This window comes from Perna viridis, chromosome 13 (assembly GCF_037379345.1).
Source record: "Perna viridis isolate PV_CMFRI_1.1 ecotype Kerala chromosome 13, ASM3737934v1, whole genome shotgun sequence".
NCBI classification, from domain to species: Eukaryota; Metazoa; Mollusca; class Bivalvia; order Mytilida; family Mytilidae; genus Perna; species Perna viridis.
This window is the reverse complement of record NC_142457.1, coordinates 26115269-26130342: the sequence shown is the minus strand read 5'-3', so window position 1 is coordinate 26130342 and position 15074 is coordinate 26115269. Positions and strand designations below refer to the sequence as shown.

Below are 15074 nucleotides of genomic sequence, written 5' to 3'. Positions count from 1 at the left end.
GTGACCTTCACAAGCACCATAATTTAACCTTGACTTTCCAATTTAAAGAATTTAAGTCCTAATGTGCCTTGATGACCTCATTGACCTTAAACTAACTCAAATGGATTTTCAGATTTGATATTTCACACACTCTCCATGCATTCCCTTGATCTTCACAACCTAAACATGAATCTGTCCTTTAAATGACCTTGCTCATGCATAACACTCCTCTGATTATAACATGAACAAATATAAATTTTTCATGAAGGAATTTTACATTAGTTACTATAATATACGATGTCACCATTTAGCCATTACATGTAGTATGAAAAGTCTGAATTTGATTGAACATATCATTGGAAATTTAATGGTTTGATTGAGATATTTAATCTACAAAAATTAGTATCAAATGGAACTACAATACTTTAACAGTATAGACAATTGATAATCAAAGTGTATGGTGTAGTATATTATTATTTGCAGATGTGTATGGTGGATTTTATTTTTTTGTACAAGTTCATGTAAGAGTTGGGCGAAATCTGAAAAATCTTAAACCTCACCAGTTTTTATAATTGATCCCATAATTGAGCACTGTTTAATGTTGGCCTTTATTTTGTCCCTAAATTCCTTATGATATTGTATATTTTTTTCCACAGAATGAAAGATGCATGTACAATTTGAAACCAAATTATCTGCCTGATTTCTCTATACATATATGTTCATTCCAACAAAAATTTTTATTGAATATATTTCCAAAAAATGTCTTACGGAAAGGAGAAAGGTCTTTCAAATAGTCTTCTGTAATTTTCTCTGATGGTAAAAATAATGAAGTTACACTGTCAGTGTGGTGTTTTTTCCCTTTCTGTGCCTTGTTTCACCTACTGCCTGACTCTTACAGAAACTGATATGTAACAGTTTCTATATAAATACTATGTATGTTTCTGTATAAATACTATGTTTGTGTACTAATTAACCAAAGCATCTGTTTCTATTTACATAAAGAAGCTTTATTAAAAGCCTTTCAAATGTTTCAAATAGCTTAATCTAATAAATAAAGCTGAACTTTTAACAGCAGTGCATTACGCAACTCTTATATTTAACTGTAATTTGTTTGATTGTTTTTCAACTACATCTACTATCTGCTTTGATGTAATAACTAAATTGAATGCTAGACAAATAGAGCTGAGTGCTAAGCTTTTAGATAGTTCAAAATGTTTGCTTTAATGAAATTACAGTTGTTAAAAAATGTCTTTTAGTAACTTTGATATACACTACACTTAAGATGCACCCATATTATGATATACCATTGTCATGCAGTCCATCCATCTATCCGCCTGACCATCTGTATGTATGTCCATCCATGTCAACTCATATAAACTCAAAGATGATTTGAAGGGATTATATATTGTGTTTTTTACATGACCCTCTAACTGCCAAATAAGATATAGCTCTGACATCTTCTGGTGTTTGTAAACTTTTTGGTTTCAGACAATAATTTGAGTTAATGTGTATGGATCTTTACGAAAATTGCGCAAAATGTGCCATACCACAAAAGGAAGGATGGGAAGGATTTTTTGTTTGTGGCTTGAACATTTAGGAATTTGGAACCAATAATGAACATTTTTCTGGTTTCTAGGCAAAAACTTGAGTAAAGTGTATGAATATTTATGAGTTTCCTACTTCAACAGAAATGTCTAACTGCAAATTATAAAGACCTTCAATAACAAACATTAAAACCCATCTGTGCAACTAAAAAAATTGTTAACGATTATCAATCACCGAACTGTTTTTGATCAGTCATCAATCAGTGAAACCGATCCATTAAATCAATGATTGTGTCACATGACCACATAGCGGTCATATTTTACACCTATTTAGATAAAGCAATAGATTTAAACATCAAATTCTATAAGAAATTGGTTCGGTAAGGGCAAAATTTGGCCACAAAAACAAAGTCTATGTGAAAAAAATTTTATGTTGTTTCTCCAGCTCTTCAATGTGTTTCATAGTTGATTTGATTGGTTTATAGTAATAATTTGAACATATACGGTCTTGTATGCCCTCCAAACTTGGCTGAGATTGTGAAAATCTGTTCAAAAGACTGGAAAACACCAAATTTTGTGCAGTTTTGCATTGTTTTAACAATTGCCAAATGCATGTTGACTCTTGCTTCATATATTTTGTGTATTATTGTCAGTTACAACTCGTGTAAAAATAGCTTTAGTCAACAGATATTTGACCACTTCCGTTCCACACATAAACCATCTTAAAAATTGCAGAAATGTTAAAAGTTAAAGGTTTTTGTAAAAGTTATGTAAATGCATACTGTTATTTCTGATTGTGACCATCTTACTATACTACATTTTGTACTACTACCTAGAAATCAGCTTTAATCAAATTTTCAAAAATGCCCAAATTATGAGGCCAAAAGGGGTCTTTACCGAACTTTCTCCTTTACATTAACCAGTCATTTTACAAACTTCAATCAGATCAGTCGACCGGTCATCGGTTAACAATCTGTCAGCAATTAATCAGTCAGTGGTCATCGATCCGTGATTGGTTCAGGGACTGTTATTAGGGTCAAAATAAAGAGCTGTATCAAGTTGAAAGTAATGAGTCCATACTAGTTCCAACTGTTTATGGTTCTATCTCTGTGGTCATATTCAGCTGCACCCTACAAAGCATGTATAGACTATATTCTGACTAGCAGGAGAGAATATGGAAAGACTGTAGTGTAGCTGTAGTGTACAAAGAAAAAACATGAATTATGAAGATAAAAAGCCAACTTGAAATTTTAATATGTTTGATAACATTGCAGCACCTTCACCAAGAATACCACGAAAGACAATCGACTACAAGGTGTTTGAACAGGACTACTCTGTACCACAAAGGTCTTATGTTGATCATCTTACCACATTCAGTATGTAAATAATTATAGATAACTCTGTTTGTACTCTCATCCTAGTTTAAAGAAGATATATTATTTTTAAGTATAAAAGAGTGCTTTAAGGTATCTGTCCTTGAAATGATAGCTAATTTTAGATTTCCCTCATGAAGGAATTCTTATTTTTAGGTGAAGATTCCATTTTACAACACTCCTTGATCAAAATATTATGACGTCATGACTTAAAGACTAATTTTACGCATAACTTTTATCATGAAAAGGACTGCTGGTCTATATTTTGTGGTTAGTCAAACAATAAGGAGATAGATGCAAATAGAAGTTGCATGGCCCTATAAATTATAACTACTTCAGAAGTATAAATGTGTTTAGCATAGACAAGTAAAATGATATGTTTTATGAACCCTGAGAGATTAGCAAATTTATAGGATCTGGGCCCAGTTTCATAAAAAAATCTCAAATTGAGATTTTTCTCAAATCCTTGAGTTTTCTTCAAATCTTCAATTGCAAGCAATGTGATTGGTCAAAATTTGAATGGAGGAAAGATTTGAGGAAAATCTCAATTTGAGATGTTTTATGATAACAGCCCCAGTACAATTTTGGAAGATTGACAATTTTGACCAAAAGGCTAAGAAATCACTTCAAAGAGTAATTTGTAGAAATAAAAGTGCTCTTATACAAATTATTTTATTCAGAAGTCACATAGAATTGTATCTTCCACCAAATAAAATTCAGTTAGAATGTAGCTTCAGAGCCAACATATACTAAATCATAAACAATTTTCAAAAAAATCCTGAATTATGGACTTTCAAGTATTTAGTATCCTTAAATAATGATAAGTAACACTGCCATCAAAAATTATTTAAGCTTGTTCCCTATTCCAGTTCCACCCAGACTACCATTAGATAAACCAGATCTAACAGAAGATGACCCATCAACAGTATTGTTACGATGGAAACCAGCCCAGGTACCAGAACGAGCACGGGAGAAGTATCCAGTCACATACAGTATTGAAGTAAAGAACCCACCGGGTCTAGACTGGCGAGAAGTAGAAGGAGGATTGACCTGTCTTTCACATAAACTGGAAAATATACACCCTGAAGTAGATTATATGTTCAGGATCAGAGCCCACAATGAATTTGGGGCAAGTGAAGCAACTCTGCCTGTCAGTCTGTACAGACCTATTGGTAAGTGACAGTACATTTTATACACTTGTGTTCTGTTTATCTGAAAGTATGGAAAAATTATTCATTGCCTCATTTTAAAGAGGTCAAACATGAAACAATTTGTCTTAGAATCAAAAATAATTTTAACTTTGGAATAACATGTACTAATTGAATGTTTTGTAATCTATTTATATTCATTCAGGTATGTACTGAAGTTGTGTTGCATTTTTGTATTTTTTTAAGAAAAAAGTTTACTATGTGAAAATTCAATTGTTTGGTATATTTCACAGAAAAATAGTAATTTTACCAAAAAATCTCACACATATCTTACATGCATAAGCTGGAAACTCCAAATTATCCTTGATTTTAGGGGAATCTCTTCCCTAATATGATAGATTTAACAGGCATTTGTTTTCAGATGCTGGTCATAAATATAATTCATGCTGTGAAATTGTTAAAAGTTTGGGTTTTTTTTTTGAAGTAGATTCATATGCGCTTTCATAAATGAGTCTTCATTGAATTATCATTTGATATATTATATTTACAGAGATAGTGAACTACCATGATGATGAATATGACTCAGATTATGAAGTACCACTGGTTACCCTTGGAGACTGTGGTAAGGTTAAAGTTCAAGGGTTCATGGTCATTTACATTTTCATCCATTATCTTTCTGTACACCTTGAAAAAATCACTGGAAGGAATTTGATCACAAATTAAATAGGTCAGAGTACCATGATGTTGAAAGGACAGTAAAAATGTATGTAAAAAAAAACAATAGCTTAAAAAATTAAAAAGAGTATCAATACTAAAACACCAAAGAATCTAGCAATTTTCTTGAACAAAACGTGTATTAAAAAAACAGCAACGGAACCACAAACAAACACAATAAATATTAGCTTTCGTTTTCCATTCTTTAGTATGATAATGTGTTTATTTCAGAGGGTCCTATAGATGAAGGTACTACTGAGATGCTGATTATCTCCCATCAAGTGACAATGTCTTGATGATAAAGCACAAAGTCATCAAACAAGAGTCCATCAAATTAATTAAATAATTTTCAAACTTCTGATATATGGTAGAAATTCATAGATAATTTTGTTTCCTAAAGTAAAAAAGAAATGTTTTCTCATTCAGTTCTAATGACTTTGTCCTTTTTCTAAGACAACACCTGGTTTTGATATCAAGTTATTAAGCCAGAGTTGACTCATTAATTAATTATCGGCTGAATCAGATTCTAATAATGTTTATTTTTCCTCTCTTTTGACTAACTTATAGTAGTCAGTCAACCTCAATTTTGTTTGGTTTTGTTTTGTTTTGTTTTGTTTTGTTATTTTTTTTGTGGGGGGGAGGGGGGTGGGGTGAGGGTGGGGAAGAGAGAGGATAGGCATGAATCTCATGTGAACACTTTCGAAATTTATTTACTCAGTTAAGTTGAAATTGTGTGAATTGCATATGAAACTCATGTGAAAATATTCATTTGCAAAGAGGTGGTTAAATATTTTTGATTTATTTTTCTTTTTTGTAAATTTCATGTAGATTGCTGCCAAAGGTCAAACTATGAATAAAAATGTCTTCCTTTGGGGATAAATAATGCAATCCTCTGTAAAATGTGCTCAATTTAAAAGAACAGTAAAGACAAAATAAGCCTGATTTATTTTTGAAATACAACTTTAAGGTTACTGATTGGCTGACTGCTATAGGGGGCTTCATTTTTCAGCACTTTGACTACTTACACCTTACAAGCATGGTGTGGGCCGCTAATTCTTTCAGTGACAGAAGTTCTAAAAATAACATCGGAGCATGTCTTATAATCTCATTTATTCTGAAAATCTGTTTACCTATACCACAGTTTACGGCTATAAATTGTATACTTTTTTGTTGTTCTAATATACAGAAGAAATCAATAATAAATACAACAATGTTGTTTATTAATTTGATGTGTCCCAGTCTTTTACTGTTGTGAAAAATTTACATGTGTCAATATGGTTTTATATATATTTTTTACAGCAAAGTAAATAAGAGTGGTACCACTTTCTATACAGGTTTATGTTAACTATTATGTGTTTTAATGGCTATCTAGGTAGAATTCTGAAAAATGTTATAGTGAAATTTTGTTTTCTTTGCTACAAAATCTACATGGTCTTTTTCAGCCACCTAAGTTACATGTAGGTCATACTAAAAGGCTCTTCCTCTTCAAAATCAATATGTTTTGTAAAATCATGAGCTGAGCAAAAATTTAAACAGGTGTTCCGTAAAAAGGAAAACACTTTCTCATCATGCAGAGTCAAAATCATACCGTAGAAGCTTTTAAAATTCCCCAGATCATATTAAAAGTGGTACCACTCTTTTTCAATTTGTTATAAACTCTAGGATAAGTTTAAAGACCACAATCACCTGCAGTTTTTCTTACTGGTACTTTTATTTCCATTCTCTTTTTTTTTTCTTCTTATCATGACATTGTTTCATTTTTCAAAAATCTACTAATAATAAACTATACAGAACATTATAGCTTGCAAGAATGGAGTTCAAAGTTTATAGATACAATAAAACTATATGAATTAAAAAAATTAACTTTTTGAAATAATTCTATTATGTAGTAAATTACTAAATATCATATACAATTGTAGTTCTGCTGAGTTTTAATTCATGCTATGGCTATGGATTTAACTTACATTATTCTTTTAAACTTAAACACTTATTTTTAAGATTCAAAATTGAATTTTGCACATGTACAACATGTATGTGCACTATACATTACTCTTTTTGTAAACAACTGCAAAATAATTGCGGTCTATTGGTATGGCGTGGTCATAGTCCATATCATTGTCATCGATTTAGACACTTGGTTTTCATGTGATTATTTGAGTATAAGTTGATTGATCTTTTTCAATTTTTATAGCATGGTTACATTTTAATTACACAAGAAAGATTGGTACTGATTTTGGGGCATTAGACTTGGATTGATTTTGGGGGTTAAGACTTGAACATTGTTGGATTTAGGGGCCAAAAAAGGAGCCTGAAACAAGCTTTTCCTTAAGTCTGTATAATAACTTGTGTTAAAGTGAATGGATCTCATATAAATTTTACTACAAGGTGCCATACCAAAAAAGGAAGACTAGGAATGTTTTGTTTTTGGGTTATGGCTTAAGCCTTGTAAGAATAAGGGGCTAGAAACAAGAACTTTTTTTTTCTGATTTCTGAATGATAACTTGATTGAATGTGAATGGATTGCCTTGAAATTGTACCACAAAGTTAGATTTTTACCAGTCTCGGTCATAGGGCTAGTGGTTCAAGGCATGAACCATGAATTTTCAGGTTTTGACTTGCCAAAAAGTAACCATTTTGGTTCTGGTCAAATTTTACCCTGTGTCCAATGTCAAATCGTAAACAAAGTTCTGAGCTCTGTCAAGTTTGATAGGTGTGTCCATACTTGCCTAAACTGTTCAGGGGATCAGAGATCATATCAAGCTGTGTCCTGCAAAGCATTTTATTAGTTACTGTTATATGCAGGGAATCTTATTTCAATCTTCATACTGTCACATGACTTTGGTGTCAAGTTTTTTTTATTTCCTATTAACCCCAATGTGAAAAACTGTGAAGGAACATTTTTCAGATGTTTTTCTTCGTCATCACTTCAAATTGTTCTCAAAAGACAACAAAAAGCTATAATTAATAATGAGTGTTATAAGAAATATAAACTGTTCTTTGGTTCTTTAACCTCTGTTGAAGGGCATTTAAGTTACCTTTGAGATGCCTCCATGATGCCTGACATTTAATGCATGGTGCACTATTTTTTTAGTTCCCCCGAAACTACCCATGGAAACTCCACGGCTGACAAACATTTTTGGAGACAGATGCACGATACACTGGTTATCTGCTAGGATACCAGCTTACGCCAAGAAAGTACCAATCACGTACATTGTCGAGGTAAAGGAAGATAACATGCCTGGTTTCTCTCGGTTGCAGAGCGGAATCACTGACACTAGGTTCAATATTGATAACTTGAACCCTAATCAGAATTACCAGTTCAGGGTTAAGGCCGAGACCCAGTTTGGTTGCAGTGATCCAACGTTGGCTGTCATTCTTGACAGAAACAAAGGTATTGCTACTGTTACTGCACAATCTTTGGTCCATTTGTCAGATTTTTTCTAGTAGTGTATGCAAATAAACAGCATTATTTCATCCATTTTTGCAGTTCCTAAAAAAAGATCATACTTATATGTCATTTTATTCCATGAAATATTTTTTAAAGAAGTTTGGAATCAGTTGAGCAGTTGTAAATGTAAAGAAATGTCCCTAATAAAAGACAAATGAAAATGTTTCAAAGCAAAGGATAGAAGTCCTTTATTATACTTCAGTTGAAAGTACATGACCATTCCCCCACCCCACTCCCAAAATAAAGTAAATATTTATAGCTTATCCGTTATTCCATAAGTTATGTTTGCAGAGGGTGAAGAGGAGAATAATATGCAATTGGAGGATGTTAAAAATTTAATACAATCTCTGCAGGGTATGTTAGGATGTTCTCCTGTGATTGATTCCTCCTAAACTTGGCACACCGCTGTCTGATCTTCAAAGTCACACATGTGTAATCCAATGATTGAATTCCTCCTAAACTTGATACACCACTACTTGATGTACATGTACCTGCTTTAACACTTGACCTAATTCTTCCTAAACTTCGCACACCACTACATGATATACATGTACAATTGTTGTCCCATTTAAAAGAAAATTCTCCTGAAATCTGTACACCACTTCATTCATTGCACATTCCCATATATCTCTTGACTGAACTACATGTACACCACTGACTGATGTTATTCAAGCTCCTTCAGCAAACTCTGAAAATGGTAAAAAAAAAATACCATTTATTGACTGCAATTTTTTTCCCCCAAAAATCACACATTAGAAATTGTCAATTTCAATATCAGTTTTTGTAAAATAAAATTCCAATGATGAATGCTTCCAAAACATTTTGCCTTATAAGTCCTTCTTGATGCACACTTCTTCTATAAAAATGCAAATGAGCAATTCAGGAGCTGATATAACTTTCAAAAGCAATTTTTTTTGACATAAATGAAAATTTTTTCTATGTGTACAATTATTGTAGTGATAAAATTTTATGTGTTATTTTTCACCAGAGAAAAGCACTGGGATAAAAAATACATAGATTTGCATGCTATTTTGCATGTTATTTTATAATTCATGCTCAAAGGCTTTCAATTAAAGTTGTATTATTAAAATATGTGTTTTTTTTAGACAAAGTGAAGAGACCTGTTTCAGAGAAACGTGATGACCTAGATATACCACAGAAGAAAATACGAGACTTAGTGCCCTCTGGTGGTATGAAAATTTTTTGAAAATACAAATATCTAAAAATAAATTAATTTAGCATAATTATACTCCCTGCAAATGAATTTGAAGTTTAGGGGTATATAGGTTTCACCCTGTTCATCTGTTTAAACTATTTTCTAAGCAGCTTGCAGCATTGTTATGAAACTTTGTGGGATGTAAAAGTAACCGAATGGATACTGTCTGTATACTGTCAGGAATTTAAACAAACATTTTAGAAATGATGGCTATTGAACTTTTTAGTATAACTTCATCTCATGTGTTGTCCACAACTCCTCCTTAATGACTTGCAGGATTGTAATGAAACTTAAATGGGTGTTAGGTTACCAAATGGAGATGTGCATGTAGTCAAGAATTTATGTTCGGACAAAAAAATGTAGAAATAACATCTTTTGGAACTAAGGCATTTTTCAGTAAGATTGGTGTTCTCCCCAATATAATACTGATTTGCAATGCTATAATTTTAAGCACTGTGCAATGATTTAAAAAAAAAAGATCTTAAGAGCCATGCTGTTTCGAATACATAAGGAGAACTCTGAAGATAGCTTCGAAATACAACTTTCAAGAGAAAGACCATAATTATTCAAATGGGAGAAAACTTCATAAGTTTGATTAAGAAATTTAGAGCAGTTTTATCATATTAATGTAAAGAATTAAACCATGTGTAATCAATTTTAGAAATTACTGCACAGCTTAGTTTATATCTGCTAATTAAAGGGCTTAATTATATTTTATATCGTTGGACAGATTTTGTGCTGGGATATTTTATCCGTCTTTTGCATTCTTTGGTTTTATAGCAATTTCTAAACCTCAGTACAGTATCAGTGTTCCAGGATTCCTATTTCCTGTTACCTGGGAGAAGTGAAATTTGGGTCAGGGAAAGTTAGGTACTTAGTTACTCTTTCCCGTGGCAAGTTGAAAACTTCATATGCTGTAAGGATTTGTTTTGTCAGGAAAGCAGTCATTGACTGGGAAAGTTGATTTTATATGGATTTTTCCCAAGGAAACCTCAATTTCTGAAAAATCATATTTTTTCTTCTTCAATTGAAGGTTTATTTATTTTTGAGTTTGAAGACTTCATCATTTTCATGGAGCGTTCATATTACAACTCGTACTTTATGCCAGAGCATGCCGAAACTATGCAGACTTTTTGTATCATGCTAGAACTCTAACAAATAGGCTTCTGGAACAGAGTTATGTTGCTACAAGATTGAAGTCATCACTACAGAAGTTTGATGGTCATCTTCATGAACTTGTGTATCGTTATGGTGTATCCATCTGCACCATGAAAACTGATTTATTCAATGGGTCATAGTTTTCCTTTCCTCGTTTTTCTACCCCGGACTTGACTTTTTATGAGCAACTCGGCGGGTGTTTCTAGAAAAACAGAGGATGCTTACCCTACTGGTGCACCTGGTCCATGCTCCCAGTTTTTAGTGGAGTCTGAGTTGCTCATTTGCTTTTGTTACTTTTTATGTATGATTTTAGTTACTTTATGTTCTTTGTTGTGTATGTCTGTTTTCCATGTCTGGTCTTTGTCCCTGGATTACATTCTTTTGATTACAGCTATAACCTTGGTTTTCTTGATTACTCTTTCATGTATGCACTGGGATAAAAGCTTGATTTTTAGATTGGTACATTATATACATTGCAAATAGTTATCTTTTAAGTAGTTATAATTTCTTGGTTGTTAATTTTCAGTACCTCCAAGAATGTCCTCTTCACGACCTCTTATCACCAACCATTTTGGAGGAGACTTGACCTTGACATGGGGACCAGGACGAGTTCCCTCCTATGTCAAAGGATCAACAATAACCTACATTGTGGAGAAGAGGGAACCTCCACACACCTCATGGTCCGTCATTGCTGATGACCTCACAGAGAATGAGTTTGATGTCATTGGACTGAATACAGACAGAGACTACATGTTCCGAGTCCGGGCCAAGAATCAGTATGGAACAAGTGAACCCACCATGGCTTGTAGTGTTATCAATGTCAAAGGTAGAATATCTTTTAAGAGAAAGCATTAAAAAAATTATACTCATTCTCAACAAGATTGGTGTAGATATGATCATAATGTCTTTCTATCCACAAATTTTTGGCTTTTAGATTATAAAAGACCTCAACCAAACCTTTTCAAACTTTATTATACTGTTTTGGTCCACTAAAAACAGGTCAATTTCAGTCATGATATGTACTGCATGTTTTGTTCAGGATTGAGTTATAAAAGGCCCTTTTATACTTCAAAGATTTTTTTAGATTGTTTCAATCTGCAATTTTGCACTGTCTGTTTATAATCAAATGTCCTAAAACCTTTAGTTGGTGGTTCCTTCTTAAATACAAATTTTAGTAAAGTAGACTGTAAAAATGTAGATATACAAGGTAATAATTGCCACTCCCCACCTACTTTTGAAAGCTCTGCAGTTTATAAAATAATTGTTTTTACAGATGACTATGTGCCTCCTGTGTTTAGCAGATCACAATCAAGAGACAGTGGAACTCCTCGTATGTCACGACGTTCCTCGCTAGAAAGTCCTCTCTCTCTCAGTAGACAGATGTCTTTGGATGAGAGTGAAGATGGCTACAGAACATGTAAGTTGTTGGTTTCCCAGCATACTCTGCTATGATCCACTGAAGTTTCAGTATAAGAATACAACCCATACTATTTACCTTTAAATACTATAAAGATGTATATGGTACATATTTTCTTAATCGAGTGCGTATGTTTTCAATTTATACAACTTTGTCACATTTTTTATCTGTGTTCAACGTGTCATAGTTTTCCTTTTCTCTTTCGTCTACCACAGACATGACATTTAACTGATTTATTCAATGGGTCATAGTTTTCCTTTCCTCGTTTTTCTACCCCGGACTTGACTTTTTATGAGCAACTCGGCAGGTGTTTCTAGAAAAGCAGAGGACGCTTACCCTACCGGTGCACCTGGTCCATGCTCCCAGTTTTTAGTGGAGTCTGAGTTGCTCATTTACTTTTGTTACTTTGCATGTATGATTTTAGTTACTTTATGTTCTTTGTTTGTTTGTCTGTTTTCCATGTCTGGTCTTTGTCCCTGGATTACATTCTTTTGATTACCGCTATAACCTTGGTTCCCTTGATTACTCTTTTACATCAACATTGATATCATAGCACAGAATAAATTTTTGAATTTGTAGAAATTCTCTTTTATTAACAGCTTTACCACCAGAATTTAAATCAACAGTTGAAGATTTACAGTATGGTGTATTGGGAAGGACTGCCCGTATCAACCTTGCAATCCGTGGATTCCCACTTCCTGTAATAGAGTGGTCATTCAAGGGAAGTAACCTAACCAATAAAAACAAATACAAATCCCTTATCACACCAAGTGGAGTTATCACCCTTGATATCTATAATTTCTGTATGGAAGATGTTGGAGAATACAAATGTACTGCTGAAAATGACCATGGGGTCAAAGTTTACATGGTACAACTAGAGTTTGCAGGTCAGTTGATGATTATAATATGATTATGTTAAGAAATAAGTTCGATCATGGAGGCTATGGCTTTTTTTCTTAAGCAAATGAAAAAATGGCTCATTTTCACTTTTTTTTTGGGTTACATTTTTTTTATGATTTTTATGATTTAAAACTACTTTCAAAACAATACATAACTGACATAAAAGCATATTTTCTTTCCACTTGATTTGCTTCAATTTCATTAAAGCCAAAAATAGAGCCATTTTGCATTCGTCAACAGTTTAACAGTATTTTGTTCTTTACTTCAAACAAGCATCTTCATTGTTGATCTATCAATATAGTAGTATGGAAAATAAACCGTTTGCATATACTTTACTTGGAATTTGTTGCAATTCTTGAATGCTTTACAAACAATTATGATTATCGGCAACTGACATGATACTAAAAAAATATCGGCAATTTTCAATGATGTTAAACAAAATAACACAAGCATTGAAAGTCTTGAACATTTCACCCAAATGGACCCACTGTGATATCTTCTGTCTAAACTTCAAAGCTGCTATCATTCTAATATTATCTTTAAGTACAACTTATCAATGCATGACAATTGGAGATATATCGTGTAGCTCAGCAATGTTTACTTTTTAAAACTGACTTAGCATTGACATATCTAAAATCTAAGTCATCTTTTGTTATTTTTAGACGCACCAACCTTCTTAGAGCCATCAGTAGATCTATTTTTAGACATTCACAAATCTGGCAAATTTGAATGTAGAGTTGATGGCATTCCATACCCAAAAGTCCGCTGGATGAAAGACTGTCGTTATCTCACTGAGTCCAGCAGAGTCAAGATCACTCATACCAAACCCAATCTGTGGACTCTACAGCTCAATGATGTGATTTCATTGGATGGTGGTCTTTACACATGTGAGGCAGAAAATATGGCGGGAAAATCTATGTGCTCTGCTCACCTGTTTGTTGATGGTAAGGATTTTGTTATTACCTATTTGTGACATAATTTTCATATGATTGATTCATTGTCTGAACTCATACTCTTATTTGCATTGAAGATAAAATGATTTTTTTGTAAAGTACTATCAAGTTCTCTTTCGTTCCTTTAAATTAAAGTGAAATTTCTTTTACCATTTTAGTTATTATAGCAGATATAATAATGATGTTCAGATTAAAGAGTTGGTCTTTCTTTGAAAAAAAGAGAATTACCTGATAAACTTCCTGACAATTCAAAAGAAGATTTATACTATGTCAGACAATTCGATAGATATATTTATAGAAAGTTTAAATCTCTTTCTCAATTGTTCAGTCCCAAGGAAGTTCATCAGGTGATTATTCAATCAAGGGAAGACAATTCTAACTCCTGAATATCATCATTTAATGTGCTGTAACAAAATCTGGTCCATTGGGTAGAGCCATATAACCCTTCTGATTACCCAATATGCATTGATTTTTCAGATGATAGTGACAGCGAAGGTAAAAAACATCTATTCCCAATTAACAGACATTGTCTTTTAATCTATTTTCCCATTCCAGTATTTATAGAGTCTTTGTCCACCTCTGTCTTGTTACAGTTTATTTGTTTGCAGGGCAAACTTTCTGATGTTATTTTGTTGATACCATAATATTTTGATAGATTTTTTAAAAAAATTATGAAAGAGTAATCACAGTAACCAAGGTTCTAGCAGAAATAAAAAAAATGTAATCCAGGGACAAAGACCAGACATCGAAAACAGACATACACAACAAAGAACATAAAGTAACTAAAATCATACACAACAAAGAACATAAAGTAACTAAAATCATACATACAAAGTAACAAAAGCAAATGAGCAACTCAGACTCCCCTAAAAACTGGGAGCATGGAACAGGTGCACTGGTAGGGTAAGCATCCCCTGCTTTTCTGGAAACACCTGCCGAGTTGCTCATAAAAAGTCAAGAATTTTTTATTTTTTTTTATGAAGGAAAGCCTTCAATTTTTTATTGTTTTTATATTTTTCTTTATGAGTAATTGGACTTTGAATCCCAAAAGGGGGTGCCCTTCTCAGCTGTTTGGTTGCATATAACCAAATTCATGACAGAAAAATATAATAAGTGATTTAGGTGCACAGTCCTAGCAGATGGTGCATGCTTGCCATTCCATTTTCTTCCAATTACCCTGAAGTTTTGTATCAACCATGAAAGAATATTAGTCTCCCATTCAAA

At 32.8% G+C, this 15074-nt stretch overlaps 1 protein-coding gene across 10 annotated transcripts in view; it reads left to right on the top strand.

Moving 5' to 3' along the window:
* Positions 1-15074, top strand: part of LOC148600119 (twitchin-like) — a 102780-nt gene that overhangs the window by 70790 nt on the left and 16916 nt on the right. For 7 of the 10 annotated variants that reach the window (XM_088558291.1, XM_088558290.1, XM_088558297.1 and 4 more), the window contains 11 exons: positions 2798-2899; positions 3766-4068; positions 4595-4666; positions 4990-5007; positions 7850-8149; positions 9313-9396; positions 11107-11406; positions 11854-11997; positions 12597-12884; positions 13560-13841; positions 14328-14345. In XM_088558291.1, the coding sequence (XP_088414417.1) occupies positions 2798-2899; positions 3766-4068; positions 4595-4666; positions 4990-5007; positions 7850-8149; positions 9313-9396; positions 11107-11406; positions 11854-11997; positions 12597-12884; positions 13560-13841; positions 14328-14345 (1911 nt within the window). The remainder of the gene's footprint in view (positions 1-2797; positions 2900-3765; positions 4069-4594; positions 4667-4989; positions 5008-7849; positions 8150-9312; positions 9397-11106; positions 11407-11853; positions 11998-12596; positions 12885-13559; positions 13842-14327; positions 14346-15074) is intronic. The other 3 variants (XM_088558294.1, XM_088558292.1, XM_088558293.1) reach the window with 2 other exon arrangements.